General features: G+C 36.0%; 1 protein-coding gene across 14 annotated transcripts in view; it reads left to right on the forward strand.

Annotated features, from left to right (window-relative positions):
- The window catches only part of AKAP6 (A-kinase anchoring protein 6), a 276,515-nt gene extending 258,622 nt beyond the window's left edge, over window positions 1–17,893 (forward strand). For 11 of the 14 annotated variants that reach the window (XM_032692214.1, XM_032692213.1, XM_032692216.1 and 8 more), the window contains one exon: window positions 6,883–15,375. In XM_032692214.1, the coding sequence (XP_032548105.1) occupies window positions 6,883–10,305 (3,423 nt within the window). In that variant the 3' untranslated portion in view covers window positions 10,306–15,375. Of the gene's footprint in view, window positions 1–6,882; window positions 15,376–15,400 lie in introns of those variants that run through there. The other 3 variants (XM_032692219.1, XM_032692222.1, XM_032692225.1) reach the window with 3 other exon arrangements.
- Window positions 17,894–18,766: the final 873 nt, after the last annotated feature.

The following is an 18,766-nucleotide window of genomic DNA, read 5'->3' on the forward strand; positions in this document are numbered from 1 at the left end:
TTTGTTCAAGAGCATCTAACTGCAGTTGATTTGCCATCAATACAGGTGTTCCACATATTTCCTGGTTTTCATGGATATTTTGTCTTAACCATAAAGAATTATCTTTGATTTGGTCAAATTCTGAAACTTGGCATGGATGAACTCCCACCAACTTGCATGGGCATGTATCTGGGGTAGATTGCCAGGATTTGTTCTGTTCTGAACTAGGTGTGCATGGCAACATTTTGGGTTTAGATAAAGCTAGGAATGTTTTTCTAAGAGTTTCTCAAAGGGCTTGTGCTGGATTCTTGAACAAAGAAAATCATATATTTCTCTGAAGTAAAGGTGAGATCGAAATGACATTCGAGGGCAAAAAATCCTGTCATGTAACCTCTTGACAGATGAAAAGAAAGCCACAAAGCAGTAAAAACAACAGTCAGTAAAATATACCATGTAGCCAGGCTTTCTCATCCCAAAAAAAGAAAAAAAAAAAGCCCAAATACATAATTTGGAATATAGATCTGGGATTGTAAACCTATTTGGATGACAATATTATTCAGTATAAAAATGTTATAGATGATCTTCTTGTTTCTAGTAACATTTAAGGGGCTTCTTCAGCAAATGAGAACCAGAGATGTTAGAAAGCCATACGAGGATATGGTGGTAAAAAAGGAGGCCACTGCTTCCATAGAGGATGGGAAACAGATAATGGGTAGAGCGTTAGCAATGATACTGGACATAGTGAAGGGACTGAACTTGTTGAGTCCCTGCTTTTGTCTTGATCTGTGATAGAAGTTAGTTCCCACAGGCCTTCTGCTGACATGGCTCACCTTCTGTTTCAGCCTAGCTTATACACACTGACTAGAGTGTGATGGAGCAGCTGCAGCCTTGCAGTCTTTCTTTTGTCCATCTGGTAGTGCAAGAAGCTTAACAGGAAAGTCAGAAGACCCTCATAAGACTCGTGAGCAGGCACAACTGACCCCAGGGTGTTACCTAGAATTATCAAGTGACATTTAAATAGCAAAAGAATGCTTAGAGAACAGCCAATTTCTCTGCCTTTTAAACCACTTGGGCATCCTCTTAACATGTCACTGCAGTTATTTTATCTGTTGCTTAGAAGATGTACCCACAAAGCAGCTCTTATGATAAAGAAAATTACCTGTTTTAAAACCTGTATATTGAAATACTATTCTCTAGACTATTATTTCTGAGCATTATCAGAGAACTTCAAACATCAACATAAAGACTTGAGCAATGGTGGAACCTGAGTTGTTCTCAGCTTGCACTGAGACCCTTGCAGGGGACATCTGTGACTGCAGAGAGCAGAGGCAAAGTCAGTGTCCTTCCTATGCTACAGGAATCTGTCCATACGACCACCCGTGTAGGACCCTGGCACTAGCCAGAAGCATACATGAACCCTAACAGAGAAAGAGGAGTTCTGCATGTGCAGAACTGAGGGTATAATTTCATTGAGAGAGGCAATAATATTTGTAAAATGCAGTAAGAGATTATGATCTGTGATAAATCATGCTGCTTCCATATATTCTGAGATTATATTGTAATGTGTAGGTAACTTCAGTAGTATGCACAGGGAATATTATGCGTACGCTTATGCTTATGCATATTAAAACATTGATGTTGGGAAACGGGCATAGTTTTTTTGATGACTATGATATAGAGAACACCATTCAGAAAATGAGCTCAAGTGAGGCAGAAGTGAAGTGGTACTGTACACATGACTATTTCCCTCAGAAGAAGTACTTGGCATGCTTGCATTTTTCAAAAGACAAAATCATGTTTGTCTTCCTTGAATGCGCATGCATTCCTGGAGGTGGGGGATGGTTTTCTTTCTTTCTTTTTCTTTTTCCCCTGGCCCCTAAGTGCAGTTGAGTTTGGATAATTTGGCTACAGCAACTGAAGGAAAAGTTGCAGGGAGGGAGGAACAGAGTTTTTATTTATTACTGTAAAAGGTCTTTTTTTCATGTTAATTCCTTTAAAAAAATATAATAGTACGTAGGGGTTACATTACAGGCCTGTTTCACCAACACAAAGTATCTGTACTGGAGTAGCACATGCAAATGAAGCTGAAACAGAAAATCATTGTTTAATATAATTTGCTTAAAAACAACGTGCAAAACTATCCATATTTTAGTAAAGGAAACAAATGAAAAAATGCATTTTTGACACTTTTCCTGAAAGAGCGCTGGGGCTGAGGAAATGTCTTTATTTGGCTTAATAACCTTATTTCTTCCCATTAACATTGTCAGCAGATTAACTGCTTAGCCGTTAAACACCAACTCTACAAGCATTTAAGTGCACACCTAGCTGTGCTCACATGAGTTATCCCACTGAAATGAGAATGCTGCCCTGAGCAAAATAGTTCAGGGTTCAAAGTAGGAATAGCTAAACACCTTAGCGCAGCATTTTCAAATACCTTAAAATTAATTTAACCTTTCACTCTTCTGAGTCTATAATTTAATTGATTATTTGCAGTAAATGCTTCCTAATATTTATCTAGTGGTAATATTTAAAAAATAGAAATCTGCCTAATATTGTGCATCTTTTGGTTTTTATTACACTGTTGGGTTGGGTTTTTTTTGCTTTCTTGGTCAAAACTATTTGCCTTTTCTTACTGTGAACCATGTGACCATGAAGATCTTCTCTAGATGTAGTGGTATTTAGTGACTTTATAAGATAGAGCCACTCTGACCTACTTTAAAACTACCCATTTTGTAGAAAAATTGTATATACATTTATACTCGCACATATTAAAAACAAGTTTCTACGTTCTGGGAAATTTAGTGCAATCAGTTACACTGGCTGGTATCCAATGAGTTTTTACCAGACAGTGTGGTATCTTTGCAACATACTTTGTCACAGAATTCAGCAAGGCCAGGACTTAAGAGTAAGCATACAGGGCTCACCCTATTGAAATCTGAAGCTCTGTAGCACACTCAAAGATTCTCTTTAAATATAGTCTGTCTTACGTGTGGAGATCAGCATTTCTGTCTGTGATAGACCCCTTTCTTGTTGGATATTTGCAATTTAAGAAGGGATCATAGAATGATAGAATGGCCTGGGTTGAAAGGGATCTTAACCATCACCTTGTTCCAACTCCCCTGCCATGGACAGGGACACCTTTCACTAGGCCACGTTGCTCAAATACCTTGAACCAGGCAACATCATTTGGAGTGCAAGTGCAAACTCTGTAGGAAAGCCACATTCTTAATTAAGTGAAACAGAATAAAAAACTTTATTCAGCTCTTTAAAAAGTAAAGTTTTCCCCATTGGAAATGGCAGTGGATTTATGTGCTTTGTGTAAAAGATACATTGTGCAATACTATACAGTTCTTTCAAATGAAAAACAAAGCAGAAGAAACAACATCATTTTTTCCCAGTAAAGTGAGTAAACAGAATCCATCTCTGATACCATTCAATACTTATGATATTGTACCCTCCTCTGTATAACACCAAGTAAAGGACCAGTTTGGCAAATTTTAAACACTCTATTGGCAAGATCTAATAATCTATTACTATCATAATAACTCTAATTATTCAGCACCCTACCTCTCCACTGACCATCCTGAAAAGAGACATCTGATAAAAATAGTCCTTAGAGATTCCTGATTTTTACGTTGCTATTACTGTCAGTGCAAACACAGGCTGGAGTGACACCACCTTCCATTTTTCACTCCAGAGATTTATTCAAGAGAAAATGGTGTACTGTCTCCAACAACTGCCTCTAAGTCTAAACCCTCTTTCTTATTTGAGCAGTTCACTAAATTTTGTAAAAAAAGAAGGCAAAAATATATACCCCTATTAAAAATACCAAATACATAATGTTTGTGACTTAAGCCAGGTGATTTGCTTCAGTTAGAACTTGGGAAGGGCTGCCAATGGAGCTGATAACCACTAAAGTTTTACTTCAAGGGATATGATGCTTTTAACAACAGTAGTAATTCACTAATATCAATTCAGTCAGTTCCTTGGAGAGAGAAAGCTATGTTGGTAAAATGACTATTTTAGTTAGTTAGTCTTTTCAAGCATAACTAACAATCAGAAGGAAAGTAAAATAAAAAAATAAAATAAAATCCCTTACCATCATAGCTTTGCCCGCAAAACTGAGTGTATACCAGGCATCAGAAAAGCATGTGCATTTGAAGAACAAAAAGGTAGGCTTTGAAGTGGGGAGCACTCAGTGAAGATGAATGGGCTGAGGTCACAACTCTAAATGTTTTATTGTTTTAGTCCATCAGCCTTGCTGAACAAACACGGCAGCCAAGTGCTGATTTACAGGGGGAAGGTTATCTTCCTGACCAATAAGGACCAAATGTTTTGTTTTGAGAACAAAATCAGATTCTATGGAACATAAAATCCTTGGAACCTGCTGCTGAATTCCTGCCTTCAGTAATTTCTTCTTGCAGCTGGCAGAAGCTTAAAAAAGTAAAATTGTGCAGTTTAGGAAACTTTCCACAGCAATGTCTTCCTAATTTTGAGTTCGACAAGAGTTGTAAAACATGCCATAGAGAAAATTAGTCATTTTATCTGATTTTATTTTAATCTAACAGGTTTTCAAATTAACTTAATTATTGTAATTCTCTTGCATTTTACTTGCAGGTTGGTTAAGGGTCAGCTGCACATGGGAAACTAAGAACCAACCAAGAGCCATTATGAAAACACAGTAAATGCAAATCCAAATAAGGATTTCTGAATTCCTCAATGTACAGAACTGCTCTGATAGCCATAGTTTTCCAGCAAATGGGTGTTTTCCTGGGAATTTAACATTAGCCGGTATCTCACGGGGGTAAAAAAGGACTGTAACAAATGTACTCTATAAAACCTTTGGGGTAGGTAGATCCACGAAGAGACTCTAGCCTTCAACATTAGACATGACAGATTCACAAAATGCCAAAGGCCTCCCTACCTGCTAAGGAGGAAAAATTCTTTGGCACCTATATTTCTGCCCATTATTATACCTTAACACAGCTGCAGTACTCAGAGACCTACATTACAGCTAAGCCCAATGCAGTATGAGGACACAGATTCATCTTACAGGGAGAGTGCCCTGCTTTATCAAATAAATTAATAATCGTATCACCAGCTACTCTGCCCAGTTTGGAGAAAATAATTCTTCCTAATGTCATTTGATTGTTTTAGCCTTTGGTTTACTGGACATACTGGGATGGTATAGCCTTGTGTCTTGCATAGAAATAATGCCACCTATACCCATAATTAGTCACTCAGCAGACGTTTGGACCTACCTGTGCCTCTTGCTGTTCAAATGTGCTGAACACAGCACTGCAGGAAAAAATTTTCCTCATCTATCTATGACTGAATTAACATTCAATTGTTTTATGCAAATTGACGCAGGAGAAGCAGGTTTCTTTTCAGAACGGCATGTAGGTAGGGTTTTTCTGAGAGAATGATAACCTGGTTCATGTCTCTTGTGCTCAGGCTGACAAAGTGTCCCATGACCAAAATCAGTGTCCTAACTTTTGAGCTTTTGGGGAGAACATCCCATGATTTCTCACAAAAGGGTTGAGCAGCTTTAGTTCCTACTTCAAAGAGAGTTTCCAGCTGAGAATCGAAGTCAGAGATACGTGCCTTTCCCTGCACAATTAATCTCGTCCAAGTCTTGATGAATCTAAGTCAGTAACTAAGTTGTGCACAACTGCACTTTGTTGGACTAAAGCCTCATTTTATCTGCTTTTATTTCAGTTACTTTATGGTTTTTTTGTTATTTGCTGTTGCTGTATGGCAGGATATCAATGCTGTATTTGAAAAACAACACTTGCTCAAAGAAAACTAGGGAGAGAAAAAGATAAGAGTTGAAAGGGTTTTTTTGGAAAAAATGCTTGTGTTTCTGGATACAGTGATCATTGTTCAGCTGTTCAGATTGTTTAAACTAAACAATTCTGCATTAGTCAACAGTTCTATTACAAGACGAGGTATAAGCATAGCCTTCTCTAAAATGGAGGCTTCCCAATAAATAGAAAAATAAAGTGAAATTTATTTGTTTTCAGGGCCCACTTCAGTCTTATTTGAAGAGTTTAAGGTGATTTGGTGCTGTTGGCCACTTGACACATCACATTTCAGTGAGCAAAGCTGTCAAGGCGTTCTTCCTCTCCCTCATGTTTTTAGAAGGAATAATTCTTGTTACTATATGTTCTGAGTAATAATAACAAATATTACTAGAAAGTTACAAAAGTCTTTAAAAAAGCAAATTAAGTTTAGCTCAATTATTTATTTACCAGAGAAAGGTATCAGGACACAATATTTGAAAATTTTGTAGTATTTGATTAGACTGATTGATTTTCAGCTGAAGACATTTACATTCATTAGTCCTACTTACTGGTCACTAGTACTGCCTTTCTTAGTAAGTAATGAATAAATAGAAACTTTAACAAAAACTCATCAAGTCTTGTGTTTTAAGAATGACAACACAAAAGTTTGTTAGAAACATTTCAAAAATCCTTTAATAATTCCTTTATATCTTTTAAACTTTAGCTCGTTAAGAGACATTCTCATATATCCAACATAATTGCACGTTTTTTACTAACACACTCCTATGTGATTCTGCAGAATGGTTAAAACTTATTACATATAGAGTGACTAAGCATAATTAATGTCTATTAAAGAAAAGTCAAATTTCTGTATTATATTTTGACAGCAAATAGGGAAAAAGTGAGAAGACTAAGAAATCATGCAAAATGCAATAGGTTTAATTTTAATTGATTGTTTTAATGGCACACACAAACATAACAAAATTAAAAGCCTATTACTATACAAAGATCATTGTTCCAAAAATGTACTTTACTCCTATCAACTTACTTGCGTGATTTCAGTGGAAGCATTTAAAGTACAGCTGTAAATATTTTTAATCTTTGACTTTTTCTTTTACAGGAGCCTCTGAATGTTATTGATCCCAGTTTGATGGATCTAAATGGTCCAAGTGAAGATGCACTAGAATGGGATGAAACTGACATAAGCAATAAGCTGATCAGTATTCATGAAGACTTAAGTGATCCTGATCAGGAGCTCAAGAAGGATGACCTAAACCAGAAACCTGCTTCAGGAGAATGTGGTGATAATGATGTGAATGAAGATGAAAGTATCAGTAGTCGTGGAAGTCCTCTTTATTGTTCCAACATTGCTTCTCCTCCAAATCCTCATGTCTATCAGGTCTATAGTCTTCATAATATTGAATTATCAGAAAAAAACCACATGCCTTTTTTGAAAAAATCATCCAGACTCTCCAATGTAACACAGTCTAACATTTTAAACAAAAGTCTTAGTAAAGACTCATCATTTTCATCTACCAAATCCCTGCCAGATCTAATAGGGGGGACCACACTGACAAAACCTTATAACTATATATATCAGAGTGGAAACATAAGCAGGCATTCTGAGAGTGAGAGTGGGATAGTGAGTGAATGTGATACAGAAACTACAAATAATTCAGAAATTTTTTTACTAAATGATATTGAAAGCACTCAGAGTAATCCTGAAATTGGGCATGTGGAAAGTCAAGTGGATGATGTAATACATCAAAAAGTAAAGCAAGATGAAGAAGACCATGCTAGTCTCTCAGACAATTTCCAGTTGGCACCTTCTGCATGTTGTGGAAGTGAAAATGGTGAGGATTTGGACAGCATTACCATGTCTAATCCTGTTTCTCTAGAAGAATTGCAAGGAAAACATGACGTGTTTACATTTTATGATTACTCATATCTTCAAGGCTCCAAATTCAAATTACCAGTGATAATGAAACAATCACAAATTGAAAAAACACATACAGAGAGTAGTTTGTTTAATGACATTTGTTTTGATAAAATGCCTGGTAACTCTGAACATAAGTCTGTAGAGTCACAACCAGATGAGTTTATTCATGACCATACTCTGGCAAGTATTTGTGGAGAATCAGATCCCAATTGCTGTAAATCTGCAGAAACTGTGAGAAAATTAACTGTTACAGAGAATACAAGACTGGTTTCAGCTTTATCTCGTAGTTCTTCATTAGAATCTCTGTCTGTAGTAGGGGATTTATTCAGCTCAGGTATTTTTAAAAGTGGAGATGGTCTTCAGCGAAGTACCTCTTTGGAGAGCTGGCTGACTTCCTACAAAAGCAACGAAGATCTTTTTAGTCATCATGGCTCAGGAGACATAAGTGCAAGCAGTGATTCCGTTGGAGAGCTCAGTAAAAGGACATTAGATCTTTTGAATCGCTTGGAGAATATCCAGAGTCCTTCAGATCAAAAGATAAAGCGCAGCATCTCTGATATAACACTCCAAAGTAGCTCTCAAAAAATGTCTTTTACTGGACAGCTGTCGCTAGATATTGCATCTTCGATCAATGAAGATTCAGCAGCTTCTCTCACTGAACTCAGCAGCAGCGAGGATCTTTCTCTCTGCTCTGAAGACATTGTACTGCACAGAAATAAAATACCAGATTCGAATGCATCATTTAGAAAACATCTTAATAGGTCTGTAGCTGATGAGAGCGATGTCAATGTCAGCATGATTGTTAACGTCTCCTGCACTTCTGCTTGTACTGATGATGAAGATGACAGTGATTTGCTTTCAAGTTCCACTCTTACCTTAACTGAGGAAGAGCTAGGTATCAAAGATGAAGATGACGACTCCAGTATAGCAACTGATGAGGATATTTATGAAGAATGCAATTTAATTTCAGGACTTGATTATATAAAAAATGAACTCCAAACCTGGATTAGACCAAAATTTTCTTTGACAAGGGAGAAAAGAAAAAGTAACCTCTGTGATGAAATTCAGCACAGTAAAGAAGTTAGTAACGAGACATCTAAAGCCACAGATACATTAAGCATTGAAACACTATTGAATGGTTCAGTACAGAAAATGTCAGAAAATAATGGCAATAGTAAGAATATACCATGTGATCATGAAAAAGGGACAAAGAGTCACCCAATGAAAGACATCTCTCAGGTTGTGAAGGATCAGCTTGTGGATGATATGGAGAATGGCAATGTTGAAAATACTCTTGGCAGTCAAAAGGAAGGTGTTGTTAAAATAGCAGCAACACCCAAAACTCATGCATCACTTGATGTCAGAGAAGCTGAAAATGAAAGTTGTGTCTGTGAAGCATTTACAGACAGTTCAGATGATTCACGTATGGACAGTAAAGAGACTATTCAGTCCTCAGCTGGATTCAGAAACCCTCCAAAAGAATGTCAAAGTCATCTTCAGCCTGATCATAACTCTGTTGCTTCCTCTCCTGCTAAAAAGCCTTGTCTTGAATCTTCCTCAGAAATTAGTTCTGTAGGCATGCAAGGTACAGCTTTACAGGCATCCTTACCTAATGGTCAACAACACAGAATAAGCATTACTGAAAAATTTGCTGATTGCTGTGCTGCCTTGAAATCCAGTAAAGCAGAATGCATTTCCTCAGCCAATGGTCTTGATTTGTGCTGTAACTGTGAATCTGCTGATTTTGATAAAAAAACCATGGAGGATGGCTCAGTACACAATTTTGTGAAGGAGATAATAGACATGGCATCAACAGCTTTGAAAAGTAAGTCACAGCCTGAATGTGAGTCATCTGCTCCAGCTTCATTAGCACAGATCAAGGAAAAAGTGTTAGAACACTCTCATAGACCCATCCAGCTAAGAAAAGGGGACTTCTACTCTTACCTTTCACTTTCTTCTCATGATAGTGACTGTGGAGAGGTATTCAAATACATAGAGGAAAAGAGCAGCACTCCTGTGCCACTGGACTTCACAGATGAGAGAGAAAATATTGAATGCTTTTTTGAAGCCTGTCCTGAGGAAGAATGGGTTGAGCAGCAGCAATCCATTTCTAATGGTTCTCCTGAAGCACAAGTTGAGCAGCAGCAACCTATTTCTAACCCTATTTCTGAAACATCTGCAGAGCCACTAGGTGAAATGACTCCAGAGTCATTAGAAGTTAAAAGTTCACCTGAAGGTAGGGATTTATCTTTTTTATGTGGGAATGACAATAATATCAATGTCCCAAATCCTAACAAACATAATGCATCAAACAATTTGAAAAATGCTGATGATGATTTGCTGATTTCAGATGGACAGACTGAAAGTTTTGAAAAGAATTCTCCAGAGCTTAGCACTAAAAAGAGTTGTACAGGGAAATCACCTGGAACTGAAGAGCACAAAGGATGTGTTGCTGCTTCTGAAGAGGCTTCAGCTATAGAGTTTCAGATACAGCCTGACCATTTGCAGAAAAAGGACGTTTTGCATCAGAACAGAAAAACTCTTACTTGTGAAGAAAATCTCCTGAAACTTCATAAGGAAAGACATATAAATATGCACAGATAGAATGTAACCATCTCAAGGCACGTACATTATTCTAGAAACAGGTATGTACTCTACGAATTGCACTTTTTTTTTTTTAGCTTTTTTTAGGTTTTGGGAATTTTTTTACATTTTTGTACAATGAAAGGAGATGAATTGCCAGCCAGGGCTTCTGTTTCATTACAGTGCTATATCATGTGTTTTGATTACACTATAATCCTAATTTACATGCCACTAGTCAACAAATGCAGCAAATGCTAATGGCTTTTTGCCCTTCGGCTTTGCACTGACGGGAGCTGCTCCCATCTAGAACACATCTGCTATCTTGCAGAACTTGGGAATTCTTCAGAAGTAATATATCAGCCTCTTCTTCCCTCCTCAACTGAGCTGTGGAACCAGAAACAAGCTCCACTCATTGATGCTCTTCTACACAGTAAGCCGGCCTTGGGAGGGTTCAAAAACACTTGATGAAGCTGAACCTGCAGTCCTACAAGAATTTTGGGTGCCTAGTGAGTTGGAGTTCTACAATATTTTCAGACAAACCAAGAAGAATGGCTAAGCATACTGGAGAATAGAGAGATAATAAGTCATCTCTGGATGTCAGTTTACCATGATTTAAATTCAGTAGGCCATTATTAAGAACCCAATTATTACAACACAATGTTAGACCAAAAGCTGAGGTAATGAAAACAAGAAATCTTTGCAGCATCATTAAAGAGTATAGTGTGGGGGTAGTGTAGAATAAAGACCTGAATACCAAAGCAGATGGAAACTCAGCCACACAGCTTACTGCAAACTTCGGTTCTATTTTGTGGTAAGCATTTTGAAACATAAATAAGATGGTGGAACCTAAGATGAAAAGGTGGACCTAGTCTCTTCCAAAATTTGAAAGTGGTTCAGATCTGGAGTTTCTGACGTCACATAAATGCTCAACTATTACCGCACATTTAACAACAGAAGAAGATCTACAAAGCAACTTTTGAATCAGTTCCTAGCATGTAGCACTGCTGCTGTGAATCTCACTAGTGGTTCCGTGGCAGAAGCCAGCATGGCTACATGGAATGCCATTAGTCTTTGGAAGCACTCTTCTAGTAGACCACAGCCAGCACGGCAACTCCAAATGCCAATCCAATTCCAAATGCCGCTGCTTCCCAGAAGCTGTAGCAAGGCTAAGCATGGGACCAGGTTTTCCTGGGAAATTCTGGAATCTCCATCCATGGAGATTTTCAAAATTCGAGTGGACATGACCCTGAATAATCTTGTCTACCTTTGAAAATAGCCCTTCCTTGGGCAGGAGGTTGGACCGGCTGATGTTCAAGTTTCCTTCCAACCTAAGTTATGCTATGATTCCTCGATGTTGCTAGGAGAAAAGGCTGTTATTCATCACTGCCCACTGAAACCACTAGTGCTCTCCTATTGCAACTACATAGCTGTAGCAGAGTATCTCGTCCTGCTTATACAGATTGTTTTTCTGCTCTTAGGTATCTAACTCCTACATCTCCTGATTTTGCTATGGTATATTACTATGCTTTGGGCTTTTCATTTACATATATTGGTGGTTTACCCAGCATTCGCACATTCACATATGTAAAAATATATCTAGCAAAGCCTTTAGGTTATGACAGCAATAGTCTACAGCTTGCCACTATCTCAACACATATCTATTTGACTAATGCATTGTCTTGGAACCATCATAGCAAAGAGGATATTTCTGGAATGGCCTTGAAATAGGCTACCATGACTTGCTGATTGTCAATTAGGTTAATACTTGGACACATCCAAACAACTGGAGAAGCACTGGAAATCAACTAGGAATTACAAAACTCATAGATGATACAATGTATTCTAGAATCACGTTAAATGGATTATATGTATATAGAAGCTTCTATTTGGAAATTGAGATGCTGACAAAAGTCTGAGGTTGATAAGTGATAATTATGTAAACATAAGCTTTCCTAAATTACTGGTTTATTAGTTTTCTTATTTTTTTTTCCACTTATTTTTATAATATTGATTTGAGGAAGAATACTTGCTAGAGTGAGTGTGATTTTATTCTTGTTCTCATTCTTTCACTGATGAAGATAATAACATCTTTTCAATTCATTAGTACTTTTCCTCTGAGGATCTCAAAATACTGTATAAACCTTTCCTCACTTTTCAGAACTTCATAGTTACTTGCATGGTAGCCAGCTGTTTTTTTCATAAGACTGGGATATGACAATATGCAGTTGGTGTGAGGACATAGAGGATAGAGTTATTAATAAATGCCCCACAATGCAATAAAATGTAATGCAGAATTTGTATGCAACAATTTAATATGGTTAGGTTATAGTTTCCAATTTTTGCCCAGCAGTTGACGAATTAATTTGAAGCTAACAAAGCCCTTCACACTATATCCCACTTTCTATATTTAGGAAGATACACTGGTTTCTTAACTGGTACATATAGCATTGCTTCCATGGAAATTCTGTACTGTATTATTCCCAATAGTGAAGTTTGGAATACATATAGTGTATCTCAGGCACACAAAAAATGAAAATATGAGCTGCTAGGTTTGGTTCCACTAAAGTCTGAGCTCCCTTCCCCCATTCACAAGCTTGATGTTTTAACTTCATCTCTCATGCTATGGGGAATGAATTACAGAAGCAATCTATCCTAATTTGTTAACTTATTCAAATAACAGTTATTATACTTAACTATGCTAAAGATTATCTTTTTGGTGGCAGATTGTTTATTTTTTGATGAGGCTAATTACTGATTTTCCAAAGGTAATTTACATTTATTACTAATACATCTTTTAAAATGTGACAGATAAATGTTGTTCCCATAAGTGTATTATGAAAAAAGTTACTATTTAAAAACACATTATTTAATTTGAAAGATAAATGGCAAACACCATTATTTTCCCTGTAGCACCTGTGCTGTAAGCTCATTTAAATGTGTAATTCCATGTGTAGCTGCAATACTTAGAGAAAAATAATCTATAGTATATGTGTACCTTAAAAGCATACCGAGAATTCAAAGTTGAAAAAGGCATGATTTCAAATGTAGGTTGATTTTGTACTGTTTCAGTATTTACTTTGGCTGTACAGAAGAATAAAACTAGTAGTGAATAAATATTTTTGCCAAATATTGCAATGCTCTTATTTAGTAGTGTGCTACCAAAAAAAAAAAAAATTAAAAAAAGACCATTGTGGGAAAATTATAACAATTATATAGGCAGGCTCAAAAATATCTGTCAGCACTGACTAGTCTCTTAGATGAGTCAACACGGAGATCTTCAACAGAGGTGCTCATAAAGCTATGCTGATTTTATTTCTCAATGAGGGGTCACCTTGAAAGAACTATCTTTCTGTACGTGAAATCAGGTGATCTTCTGCTGTCACTGTGACCCATGACTCACCAATGGGATGGGAATTTTTAGTTACATATTCAATATGCATAGATATCAATACATTAAGGAGGTTTATGTGTTCTGTCCAGTCTTTTCTATAGGACACCTTAGAATTCTCTATGTAATCTGTTAGTTCCTACAAGTAAGTCCAAAAGCTATTTCCTTCCTTCTGTAATTTAAGTTTTAACTTAATTTAGGGAAAATATCATTTACTTGGACTAAGAAAACTAAATTGATTTTATCTGACAGTGCTACAATGTTAGCTACAATATCCTGCCACTTACCATTACCAGGAGAAACCCAGGACTGGTGCTCAGAAAGCCTGACTGTTATTTCCTGCTCAGCAATAGATTTTTTTTTATGACTTATTCCTTCCTTGTCTGAATTTCTTCAGCAAAAAAAGAATAAGAATAATGATCCATGGGACCTATGAAGCATGATTTACTTATTTAAAAATATTTTGAGATCCACAGATAAAAGATGGTACATAAATGCAAAAGACTGTTAATTATTTACTGCAGGAGAAAAATAATATGCAAGTTTACACAATAGTTAATATGTAATAATTTACTTTTAGAGACTGGAACTACCAGAATAATCTAAATCTTTGCTTATCCTTTTTTTCCTGGAAGTTTTTATAGGAAAGTAACTACTATGAAGTTTCTTTATAGAGTTTAAAACAGTCTGACTTTTTTAGCTCCTTACAGTAGATGACTTTAAAAAAATCTAAAAACCAGATAGTCTTGTATTGTCTGTGAATTACATAATTTTTGAAAAACTTGTCATAATCCATCAGTGAGACTTTTCTTAGTCTAGATATGTGCAACTCATGCCAGAGTTGTAGATACCTTTTGATACAATCTTCCTCTTTATTCAGATCAGTTCTTCATTAATATCTAAACAAACTGTTGAACTTTTACTATTTTCAAGTAAGTGTATTTCTCATCTAAATGGGGAGGGTGGTGGTCAGTTGCAGCAAAGAAGATCAAAGAAGAAGGTCACTGGATAGATCCAGATATTCCTGCTTAACTTGGAAGGCACATAATGCATGTCTGGAGTGCCTCCTAGGAAATGCCTGTGAGATGTGCTTTGCACTAATCTTTGAGCTATATTCTGACAGTTATTTCTTCATAATCCTCATCATAAGCCTGTGCTCTTTGCTGAATAGTTTAACCCTATATTCTGAGCTGGATAATTCTATAGTATGCAAATTTGGCTCATCACTGGTACTAGAAGTGTCTAAATAGTTATTTGCAATTTAAAAATGTAGTTCTATTCACGAGTACTTATGTGACAATCCTTTCCTCTTCATTAAAATTTTATTATATATGTTTGCACAAATATTAGAATAATTGTTTTTGTTGCTTAACTTTTGAAAATTTCTGAGTTTTCATTGATTGGTGCACTTCTGAGTGTGCTGAAGGTAAGTTCACAGGTAAGGATGAAAACAGGATCCAGGGAAAAAGTCAAATGTGATGAATACCCTTGTTTCTTTAGAAACAAAGTCTTTATGAAAATTAATGAGTTTTCTACATCAGTTCATTTTTTACACCAACTTGTACCTCAGGCTGTTAAAAGTCATTGTTTGCCTACTGTATGCTTCTGCATTAAAGGCTCTGGCATATGACCATTTAATGACTATCTATGATTGTTCTGGAAGACCTATGTTTTGCAAATAAAACTTCATTTTCTGTAACCTACTATTACTTTTTTGTTTCCTTTTAGAAACTGGGCTGCAATTCAGGTGCAGGTTCATCTTGTAAACCCTGGGATGACCTTCAATTCCATTGTATCACTGCCTTTCATTGCACTGACTCCCAAGACAAATTTCCTTTCCAGATGTGATTTGTCCATGTTGGCTTTGTGATCAGGCTGCATATGCTAGTCCAATGTCAGTGATCATTTTGCATTGTAGCAAAGCCATTTGCTTTCATATGGATTCCTCTCCCAAGCTACCTGTAATAACCTCCCCTTCCTAAATTGGATGCTCCTCTACTACTTATCACTGATTCTGTTCTTTGAAGTTCTGCAGAATTCATGATCAGTCTGGTTCGTCTTTTCAGAATTGTACCTGTCAGTGCTCTTCTATTTTATGTATCAAATTTAATATTTATCTGTATAATGCATAAGTTTATTGAAACTATTTTACTTCTTAAGTGACAGTTTTGTTGGATTGCAGCAAAAAGAAGTCATTAGTCCTCCTGATTGAATAGGAATTAAGCAATTAAAATAAATGGCATTTTATTTATTTAATTTAAAAATTTAATCTATGCAACACTTCAAGAAACAACTACATGGTGTTGTATATTAGAAACTGTTGACATTCTACTGAATCAAGTACAATATTTTGGGTTTTTATGCTTCTTGAGGTGGTATTGAGAAAAAACGTTTTTAAAAAATGTGTGCCTTGCTGTATTTCTTATACCATTTATTAAAAAGCTGCTTTCACAGTAAAATTAGGTTGGCTTGAAAGGAGGAAATAGCAAGGTTAAGATGTGTGAATAATTTCTGTATATATGTATAACCAACTGCAAACACTGGTGTATAATGACAGTATAAAATGCTTTCATGTTTGTGATGTCCAGTGATGTGGAAATTATAAGCCTTAAAACCATTAGATTGCATGGTAATTAGAATTGGCATAATAAACAGAGTTTATTGGGGAAAAAAAAAGCAGAACTGGTGATCTGTTTTACCTGCGTTCCAAGAACAGAATGCTTTATCAAAATTAAGAAGAACATGATTTTCTTTTCAAATATTTCCTAGAAATATGCAACTCCATAACTGGTGAAGATTTGTATTACTTGGCTCAGAGGTAAAGAGCTTTGTCATTAAAGATTCTGCAGGTCTTTTGGGCCTAACAAGGAGACACAAACATTTAGTAATATAGTGGATCTTTTCTTTGTTTATCAGTAACAGTTTACTGTCCAATTCATAAAATTTCATTCATTTATATATTTTTATTGAATAAGCTCTCTCCACTGTAACAATTAGCTGTTTCCATGGCTTAGACTGTACCTTTTAAGTGTTTTTATCTTGTGCTAAAACTACATCGTATGGCCAAAAAAAGCCAGCCAGCATTCATCTCCTAAAAACACTTAGGAAGGAATGTCAGGAAATATAAAAGACAAACAATGCCCTCTGATGCCATCTTTAATCATTCCTTTTCCAAGTATATAAATGCTTTTACAAAAAGTTTCAAGATTCCTTTAAAAAATGTGCATCAGTTTGACAAACTTAGCTGTAAGCTTAGATGAAGTACACTGACTGGATTATAAATTCATACAACACTGAAGGAACAGGTATTTAAAACCCCTCATGTTTTCCAAATTATTAACAGCTTCCTATTACTGCAAGAGGCAAATTATTTATCTCTCAATTTAAATTTCCACTCTGTAGCCCTAGGCAGCCTATGATGTGTGTACGGCAGCAGTAACAATTCTTATCTTAAAGTGTAAATAAGAAGAAATATTAATTATGGGAGCCTTTTGAATCTGTAGAGATTTCTGCACTTGTATATCTTGTATCATGTACAAGTCTAAGAGGTTAACCTATAATTACCTTATGTGTAACTATATAGCTAAAGATCACTTTAATGTATTTTAAATATTTTTAAGATATATATAAAGTGATTCAGAATATAAGCCCTAATTTTAGGAAAATATTAGCAGTGACAATTATGTTCATTTATGAGCTATCTTAACCATGATTTTTAAATGGTCTTGACAAGGGAATTGGGTTAAGAATTATTCTTCTTTTCTCCCTAGAATCTTCTGGTTTATACTGTATTTTTTTTAACTTACTTTGTCTATAGTCATACCTTAAACTGTGATGACAGGCAAACTAATAAGTCAGAGGCTTTTCAGATCTGTCACCTCACCTGCAGAACTGCACAGAACTCCGTCAATTACTTCTACTATTCTATCAGGCCATTTGCCACAAATTCACTTTTTTCCTGGGGGGAAACAGTAGTACCTTTCAAATAAAAAAACCCACACATTCATTCACCCACGTACAATATCTGGAATATTATATGGTTGCAACTCAAATTTCTGTGGTTCCTTTCTGAGGGAATGGAACATTTTAATTTATCTAATAATCCCACAACTATATTATTTGGTCTCATGAGATAAAGTCATCATTTTTATGACTGTGATGCAAGACCCATCATTATCAACAATCCCTTTTTGGCACAACTACAAGCTTTACCCATTTTTTAAAGTTTTAGTCTCAGAATTGACTTTGTTGTCAATAAAAATTGATTTCTAAAGGAAGAGAAAACTCTGATATATATTCTACAGAATTGGTTCATGTAAATCATGCATATTGCCAAATTGTGCTAGAACTTCTTGCAAGTGCTAGAGCTAACTTCCTAAAGGAAAGTATTGGTATAGTGTAAAATTAATGTTGATATAGCAATAGTACCTCTAAGATCAGCCCATACAGAGAGTCCTGTACAGAACCCATTCCCTGATGGTGAAATTCTCTTGTGGTGTAGAAGAATGCTGCAAGCTTTCTGCGGAATTTATCCCCTCCTAAAGTTCCATAGACTGCTTTTTATTCCATACACTCCCTGGCTCATGCTTGAACATCTGCAGTGTGTGAGGAGGCCATTTGACAGCAATGGCCCTGACACATGGATCTCCTTTTCCTGCCTGCTTCACATTCCTTCCTCAGAGAGCCAGACCTCTCCAGCTCTAGGCAAAGGGAGTGCACACTAACAGCGGTGCAAAAAGACATGCCTGGGACTACAATTTAAAATGTTTTTTTGTAATCACAGTAGTTTTAAATATGGATAACCTTGTAAGCCATGTCCCTGGACTTTCTCAGTTAATGATTTGTCTTTTTCCCAAGGTAGGTGAAAGATTTTTTTTATGGAACAGTGCCTCTGCACCATTGTTACGGTAAGAAAGTTAGATGATATCTCTATGTCTTTACAGTTTGTGCTGTTCATTGTATCCATGTGTACACATCAGCATACAAACACATACAAATATATATGAAGTATATAATATAATCATATATAAAAATATATTCATAATAATACATATCATATATATAATTCATATATATATGAAATTGTTCCTCTTT

The sequence above is a fragment of the Chiroxiphia lanceolata genome, chromosome 6 (genome assembly GCF_009829145.1).
Source record: "Chiroxiphia lanceolata isolate bChiLan1 chromosome 6, bChiLan1.pri, whole genome shotgun sequence".
Classification (NCBI taxonomy): domain Eukaryota; kingdom Metazoa; phylum Chordata; class Aves; order Passeriformes; family Pipridae; genus Chiroxiphia; species Chiroxiphia lanceolata.